The sequence below is a fragment of the Ochlerotatus camptorhynchus genome, unplaced genomic scaffold (genome assembly GCF_037179485.1).
Source record: "Ochlerotatus camptorhynchus isolate MF236.1 unplaced genomic scaffold, CSIRO-AGI_Acam_v1.1 ptg000102l, whole genome shotgun sequence".
Classification (NCBI taxonomy): domain Eukaryota; kingdom Metazoa; phylum Arthropoda; class Insecta; order Diptera; family Culicidae; genus Ochlerotatus; species Ochlerotatus camptorhynchus.
In genome coordinates, this window is record NW_027040592.1 from 1,705,678 (window position 1) to 1,714,489 (window position 8,812).

Consider the following 8,812-nt stretch of genomic DNA (forward strand, 5'->3'; position numbering starts at 1 on the left):
GATTTCCTGGAATTTTCAAAGACATTTCACTTCGTAGGAACCTTCGAAAATTATCAAGAGAAGTATCAGATGTGTCTTAAAACAAAAGGATTATTCAAGATTGATTAAAGCTTGCTCTGCATTGCATTCGATCTCCTTTATCTCAAACATCATCAACGAACTCCGTTCGCAATTCACATCAAGCTTTTTTCTTCATCGTCTTCTTCTTATCCTTGTCTTATTTTTCAATTCAGAATGCTTTTTGTGTGTCACAGTTAGATTACAGTCAACGATTCGGCCGGCTTTTTCAAACCGATCAAAGATAATATATTCTTATACCTACGCTACGATAGAGTGTATGCTACTACGCCTAGACAACTATAAACGGCTCCTTCCTCGATCGACGTCTCTAAGTCTGCTTCGGAAGTACTTTGGGTAGACCTGCGACTGCTAGGCTTCCGAACGCAGCCAACGGATGATGGGAGTGATGAGCGAGTGGCGGCAGAACGATCGTCGGACCCTCCTGGAGCGTTGTCGAGGATGTCATCGTCGTGGCCGTATACAGCAGTTTAGTCTTCTTTTCCGGTGCTTCGTGCAGGCTGGACGAAGAGCTCGCATCGTCCGGTCTCAGAAGAGATTCGACGTCAAACTGTCGCTTCCGCGAGAAGCTTTCCATAGCTCCTTTGATGATTGCATGCTGTTGTTCCATGGTCGTCGGATAGGCGCAGACAACCGCTGCAGCGGCGGCCGCTTGGCTCAACGGTTCCGTCGCGGTTGGCATGTACGATGTCGGATTCATGACCGGTGAGGCAGGGATCGCCGGGAAGAACTGCCTTGGGGAGCTGTTGTCGAAGATGTCGTCGTCCGAGGTGAGCCCCATATGACGGCGGACCTTACGTTGAGCTTTTCTCCGCCGGAAGTCTCCCTTCATGAAGTCATCCACGTTGGCCGGATGGACGGCCCAGTAGTGGCCTTTGCCGTGAGCTGAACGTCCCGCTTTGATGAAGCAATCGTTCAACGATAGATTGTGTCGGATTGAGTTTCGCCATCCTGGACCTCGGCTTCTGAAGTAGCTGTAGTTGTCCAAAATGTGCTGGTAGATGTCCGAGAGGACAAGTTTCTTATCCGGCGAAGTGAGGATAGCTATCGCAATCAGTCCGATGTAGCTGTATTGTGGCTTTGGTGCAGAGGACAGTTTGCTGGCATCGGCTAGCAAAGCACTGGGCCCGACTTCAGCGGGATTATTCACATACACTGATGGTTTGAAAAACCTTGATAGCGTTCGCGGATCCGTCACTATATTCCCATAGTTAAAAAACTGATTAGTTCGGAAACGTTCCACCATAGCATAGTTGTACAGCTGTAAACTGTATTGGTCAAACTGCACTAGATCGGCACAATTCAACATTGTTCTGAATCTTCTGTTTTCCTCCACTGTCACTGATTGGTTTGGTTTTCTTCGTGAAACAAATTTTCCACCGTCACGCTGAGCTTTCAAGAAAGAACGCAGATCACAGATGGCCTAAGCAGAACAAAGAGTTCCGACGCGCGCGTGGTTCGAGACTCGAGTAATTAAAAAAAAACTCTTTTGGCTTCTTCACACTGAGCTTCTGATACAAACACACAACCGGAGAGCAATCGAGCATCCGCCAAGCGCGCACTTCTAGTCGGGAGAAAATCAAACAGCTACTGACTCCCGAACCCCGAGCATCGAGGCAGCCTACTCGCATAAACATGCCAAACAACGGTCAGAAAACCCCCCCTGGCCTGCGAGGGGTAAAAGATTTATATAAATATTTGCGCAAACAAAACGAGCACCAATCGCAGCCCGCCGACTGGCAGTAGGCCACTCCCCCCGGATGAAAGCGCGGCGCACCGATTGGCCGAGGCAGCCAATCAACGCAGCCAGTGGCCAAGAACGATACGAGAAGAAGGAAAGCGCAAGAAAGAGGGTGCAGCAGTGCTGGCAGGCAGGCAGGCAAACAACGAGCATGATTTATGTTTTGCGATCTGTACTCTCTGCTTGTTTTGTGTTTATATACACAACAACCAAGCTTCTTCCAAGTGCAAGCGGTAGGCTGAGGAGGGTGGTTGGCAGGCAGGCAGACAAGCACAAACAACAACCAACGTTGATGCTATGTTGCGTGGTTCGTTGTTTTTTTGCCTTCTCCGATGTACTTTTCGGTTTGGTTCGCTGTGAGGAGGAGGATGGGAGAGAGAGTATGGTGAGTGAGTGGAAGAGTAAGAGCAAGTGGGTGGGTGGCAGGCAGGCAGAGTGGAGTGAAGTAGCATAAGCGGCACAGTGAATAGCAGGAGCAGAAGAGCGATGTGATGTGTGGTGCCAAAACGTGATAAATTATTTTAAAACACCTCAACCCTGGGGCCTGTCGTTCGTAGAAGAGCTTGATGGTGGATGGCAGTGTTGGCAAGGGTTTTTTTAGATGATAGGGTATACGTCCCTAACCTCGGTCTAATATGCAGCCATAGATTACGTTTTTAATCATAACTCATCAATTAATTTACCTGCAAACGATATTCTACTGCTAAATGGTATGCTTAGATATGCTTATCATGTCGTTTGCTATCAGGAACCGCAAAAAGTTGAAAAACTTACTTTTTTTAAGACAAAAACTCACCAGGGAAATGTATGTAATATCGGTCTATTGTCCCCAAATTGGGTCTATTTATGGATGCAACTTCGTCCTATCCTGTTTGATTCTCAAAAAAAACGCTCTTGGTAACGTTTTCTTATGTATTTTTTTTTATCACTATCACTGTTAACTTAATACTCTTCATTCCTCAAAACATTTCTTAGAGAAAATTTTACGAAAACTACATTAAATCACTCAAGTTAAAAATTAAAAATTAAAAATTTCGCTTATCGTCTTTCGACCGCAGAATATCTAAATCAAAACATTGTGATGTTCATTATACAGATTTGGCAGAAAAAATCTCCCTTCCTGTTCGTTCCTTATCATCCAAATGCAAACCACATTGTTGACGTTACTCTTATTGCTATATGCTGTCAAATGAATTTCATGGGCCATAGTTAGGAACATAGAAAAGAAATGTGTCCCTAAAGTTGGGTCCATGTTTTACTTGTGAAAACGTTGTTAAACAATTAAAATAAACATAAAATATTCAAACAGCAACTGTAAGTTTTACGTCTAGTGTGTATTATCAGGTAATTCCAATCAATAAATGCCATAATCAGGCCATTTGATGATCGTCAGTCAACCTTCCCATCTTAACCTTATAAGTCATGGCGGCTAAAAACTCCGAACATTGTGATATTCTCAACCAGTTTTATTACTTACGAGAGCTGAAAATGTATTGAAATGTTGTGATATAAATTGATTTGTGTGTGGTACACATTTATCAACCATCAGTGATCAATATTTTCCTTATTTTTTGTGTAATATTCCTTAATTAATTATTTATTTGCGTGATAGGCCGAATGAAAGGACTAGACCCACATTACATACCGTAACCCTACCTTTCAGGTAAGAATATTTTTATTTATTAAAGGGAATTTCAGCCGTAGGGTAGGGTAAATTTGCCTGCAATGGACCCCTTTCCTATAGTGGACCACTTTGGGATTAATGCAATTTTATATAAATATTGAAGCACTTTATAAGTTAACTACATTGGGAAACACCTTCTTCAACTCAGCTGCTTTGGATACCTTTTAATTCAAGGAGCTGTCGAACAAATAAAGGGCCAACAATATGGACACTGAGGTAATAGATCGTAAGAATTTCACACACCTGCTCCCTAGCAAAAAGACTGATTGACAGTTTTTCCCGAGGGGGGCGACACATCTAAATCTCAATTCTAGATACTCAAAAAATCTCACACTAGCGAATCAATCTTCGAAAAATCATCTTTCATTTCTCGCATCTACTTGCATCGTGCTTCATCTTTTTGCAGGAAATCTTGAAAATCGACATAAATCTTCCTTTTATCTACTCAGCGTGCGTGCAGCTAGCCACAGCAAAATACAATCTTTTCTGCAGCGTAGATAGAGTCGCCCCCCTCGGTTTTTCCAGCACTTTTGACTGAAAATCACACCAAAGATGATCTATACTATTGCCGGTACACTGAACGAAAACATCCGCTATACTTCGAATGATTATAGCATTGGTCGAGCCCTTTAACAATATGCTTTTGAATTTTGCATGATTGCCTTATGGTTGAATTCGTCGTCAGCTGATGAGCATCCATATGACTGTTATCCAAATAAAGCCTGATATTTATTTGAATATAGGCTGTAAAACTATTGGGATTCGGTTACCGGAGCGGGATTCGAAAGGAAAACGGAAGAACTACTTGTGCTAAACTTAACTAGAGCTTTCTTTATACACGTCTTGTTCGTACGGTTTGCACGTTAGGAATAAGAAAAATTAGTCTCCTAACAAAGTAGTCGCTAGGGAACACGCGTTGCTAGGCAGGGTGGTTTGAGCAACCAGAATAGCCGATTGCTACTTTGATAACTCCCCCTCTAAATCCGCTATTCCGAGACGTTTTACAAGTTTTTCTAGGCGACCTATTCCACCTTCACGCTTCCGTTTGAAATGTGCTCCCGGATAAATTGATGCTTTGCACGTTAGTTTCGACTAGAGGTGGGCAAAACAGCTTATCTAGCTAAGCGGTTCAGTCCCGCCCAGCTCACTAAAGGGAATCGATTCTTTTGAACAGCTCTTCAGCTCACATTGAAATTATAGAAATTTTTACACAAATTCAAAATTGGAAGATAAATAAGTGGTTTTGGTGACGTAACCCTAAACCAATCGAGCTAAATATAAAAGCTTAAAAGCATAGCTTACAACATTTTTTTTTTCATTGATTTGTTTTCCGTCGATCTTGTTTTCCGTACTGAGTACCAATGCTACCGACGCCGGGAAGGCAGCTCCCACAACCTGGACCTTACATATCGACCCATTAACTCATGAACCGAGCACCAACGGCTTTACTTTCCTTCCGAAGGAAGACGTGATCAAAGATTTTATGCCTCAGCAAATCCCAGCGGCGCCGACTGGGATTAAACCCAGGCCTTTTGGGGTGAGAGGCAATCACGCTTACCACTACACCACCAGAACCGCTATAGCTTACAACATGGCTCTGATTTTCAATTGAAAACGCCTCTAACGCAAGGGGTACTTACCTTACCAATCAAGCTAAGGCTCTGCTGTCCGAAGAAGTCGTCTCCACTCTATTCGATCCATGGCCATACTTCGCCAGCCTCGTAGTCTGCGAAGGGTCCGCAGGTCACCTTCTACTTGGTCAATCCACCTTGCCCGCTGCGCGCCTCTTCTTCTTGTTCCTGTTGGGTCGCTTTCTAGAACCATTTTCACTGGGTCATCGTGCGGCATTCTTAAGACGTGCCCAGCCCACCGTGACGCCCAATTTTTGCAATGTGGACGATGGATGGTTCTCCCAGCAGCTGGTGCAATTCGTGGTTCATTCGCCTCTTCCACGTTCCGTCATCCATTTGCACTCCACCGTAGATGGTACGCAACACCTTCCGTTCGAAAACACCAACTCCTGCACGAGCATAGTCCAGGTCTCGTGGCCGTAGAGGACCACCGGTCTAATCATCGTCTTGTAGACAGTCAACTTCGTGCGGTGGAGAATTTTATTCAACCGGAACGTCCTCCGGAGTCCAAAGTAGGCACGATTCCCTGCCATAATGCGTCTTTGAATTTCTCTGCTGGTATCATTTTCGGAGGTCACCAGTCAGCCCAAATACCCGACCACCTTGATTTCGTCACCGTCAATCTGAACTCGGGGTGGGAGGCTAACATTGTCTTCCCTAGAACCTTTCCTCTTATGTATTACGTCTTCGATGCATTGATGGCAAGTCCAATCCGCCCAGCTTCAGTCTTTAGTCTGATGTACGTTTCCGCCATCGTCTCAAAGTTCCGTGCCATGATGTCAATGTCATCGGCGAAGCCAAGAAGCTGGATGGACTTCCTGAAGATCGTGCCACTCGTGTCTATCCCTGCTCTTCTGATCACACCTTCTAACGCGATGTTGAATAGCAGACACGAAAGTCCATCACCTTGCCGTAGCCCCCTTCGAGATTGAAAGGGACTCGAGAGTGTCCCCGATACTCGAACAACGCACATCACTCGATCCATCGTCGCCTTGACCAATCACGTCAGTTTATCCGGAAATCCGTACTCAGGCATAATCTGCCATAGCTGATCACGATCGATTGGATTTGAAATCGCTGAACAAATTTCTGCAGAACCTGCCGAATCGCGAAAATTTGGTCCGTGGTAGCGCGGGCACTTATGAATCCCGCATGGTATTGCCCCAAGAACTCTCCTTCAAATGGTGATGGGCGGCGGCATAAAACTTAGGAGAGTACCTTATAGGCGGCGCTCAGCATTGTGATCGCGCGGTAGTTGCAGCAATCCAACTTGTCGCCCTTTTTGTAGATTGGGCATACGACACCTTCCATCCACTCCTCCGGTTATATCTCCACCTCCCAAATCTTGGCAATTAGCCAGTGCAGCGCTCTAGCCAGTGCTTCACCACCGTATTTTAATAGCTCACTTGGTAGTTGCTTTGTTGTCCTTCAGCCGACCGTTCTCCTCCTCAACTTCTTGAAGATCAGGGGCCGGTAGCCTGTCGTCTTCTGCGCGTGCTCCAAGCCCTGTTGCCGCGCCACCTTCGTTTTCTGCTGCATCACCGTTGAGGTACTCGTCATAGTACTGCTTCCACCTCTCAATCACCTCACACTCGTTCGTGAGAAGGTTACCGTCCAAGTCCTTGCACATATCGGCTTGCGGCACGTAGCCTTTGGCGAACTATTTAGCTTCTCGTGGAACTTCCGTGTGTCGTTTACGCGGTACAGATTTTCCATCGCCTCGCGATCTCGGTCTTCCTTCGGAAAACCGAGCTTTGTCTATTCTGCGCTTGTCTGTATCGCTCCACATCCAATCTCATGCGGTGTTGCAGCATTCTCGCCCGCGCCTCTACTAACAGTTTGCATTCGCCGTCAAACCAGTCATTTTTTCGGTCTGGGATCGCTGTACCTAGTGCCGCTGCAGCAGTACTACCTATGACGGAACGGATATCCCTTCAGCCATCTTCAAGAGAAGCTGCGCCAAGCTGCTCTTCCGTGGGTAGTGCAACTTCCAACAGCTGCGCGTAGTCCTGGGCATCCCCGGCGTCCCGTAGTTGCTCAATGTTGGGTCGCGGCGTTCGACTTCGACGGGTGTTATGCACCGTCGAGAGTTTTGAGCGCATGCATACTGCAACTAGGTAGTGGTCCGAATATATGTTCACACTGCGGTACGTGCGGACGTTGATAATGTCGGAAAAGAGTTTCTCGTCGATTAGACCGTGATCGATTTGGTTTTCTGTGTGTTGGTCAGGTGAACTCCCGGAGGCTTTGTGGATATCCTTGCGGGGGAAAAAGGTACTTCGAACTACCATACCCCGGGAGGCTGCAAAGTTCACGCATCGTTGGCCGTTGTCGTTCGATACGGCAGGCAGGCTGTTTGGCCCGATTGCCGGTCTATACATTGCCTCCCGTCCTACCTGAGCGTTCATGTCGCCGATGACGATTTTGACGTCCCGTTGCGAACAGCCGTCGTACACCTGCTCCAGCTGCGCATAGAACGCTTCTTTCTCGTCGTCGGGTCTCCCTTCGTGTGGGCAGTGCACGTTGATGATGCTGTAGTTGAAGAAACGGCCCTTAATCCTCAACTTTCACATCCTCGCGTTGATCGGCTGCCAACCAATCACGCGTTGGCGCATCTTACCCAGCACTACAAAGCCGGTTCCCAGCTCGTTGGCCACCGCCACAACTCTGGTAGAAAGTAGCCGCTCGATGCCCGCTTTGCCATACCTTTTGTCCTGTCCAGCAAAGTTCCTGCAGTGCTACGACTTCGAAGTTGCGTGGTTGAAGTTCGTCATAGATAAACCTTTCGCAGCCCGGAAAGCCCTGCGATTTGCAGTTCCATGTTCCGAGTTTCCAATCGTAGTCCTTATTTCGTCGCGTAGGTCTGTATCGATTGTTCCGATCCGTTTTACTTTCTTCAGTATTTGGAACTTTATGTTTTTCCAGGGCGGCTTGTTGGGCCTGCTCCAACCCCCTGTCTCGCCGGGGGACCATCGTGCACAGCTCTGTTTATAGTCTCACGCTGGCACAAGGACGGTGATCAGCCGCTCCTAACATGGTGAACAGACGCCGTTTTGAGCCGCACCTCCATGGTAAACAGACGCTCGGGTTTGGTGAAGCATTTCCTCTATCACCGTACTATGGTTACCGCACCAGTGTTCGCATCGCACCTCTTCACTTTGCTATTGCCGGTTCCAGAGCTGAATCATGAAAAATCGAGAGATAAAAAAATGATCCGAAGAGCTGGACGGGTCCGAGAGCTGTCACCGTCCTGTATTCCCGTATACAGACAATAATCGTGTCGGGAGCGTTCGAAATCCAAATTTAACAACTGTTCATTGAGTTTCTCGTTCCAGCATCTCGGAGACTGCTTTGAGCCGTAAATTGACTTCAGCAGCCTGAATACGTGTTTTCGGTGGTGCTATATAGATATAGATGTCCTGCTTCAGTTCGTCCATATTGCGGAACAAGAAGCCCTGGTTGACACTAGAAACACTGGAATAAGAGACCAACGGAGAAAAAAAACATGAATTTGGCAACAAGATAAACATCCAAGCAATCCTGGCATCACTTGCATTTGTAACTGCTTGCGAGTGACTTCGCCAATGCACCGACGAGCGAGTTCATGAGTGATTGCTAAACGATTTTAATACTCCACCCTAATCGAAGCAAACCATTTGTAAACATTGCAGATTGGAA

At 46.5% G+C, this 8,812-nt stretch overlaps 1 protein-coding gene across 1 annotated transcript; it reads right to left on the bottom strand.

Moving 5' to 3' along the window:
• Positions 1-200: 200 nt before the first annotated feature.
• On the bottom strand, positions 201-1,645 carry fd102C (forkhead domain 102C). Its single transcript, XM_065219249.1, has one exon. It carries the CDS (start codon positions 1,385-1,387, stop codon positions 389-391), a length of 999 nt encoding a protein of 332 aa, XP_065075321.1. The 5' UTR covers positions 1,388-1,645; the 3' UTR covers positions 201-388.
• Positions 1,646-8,812: the final 7,167 nt, after the last annotated feature.

Excerpts from the sequence above, each read along its gene's own strand:
- fd102C (XM_065219249.1), bottom strand. The coding sequence starts at position 1,387 with ATGTTGAATTGTGCCGATCTAGTGCAGTTTGACCAATACAGTTTACAG.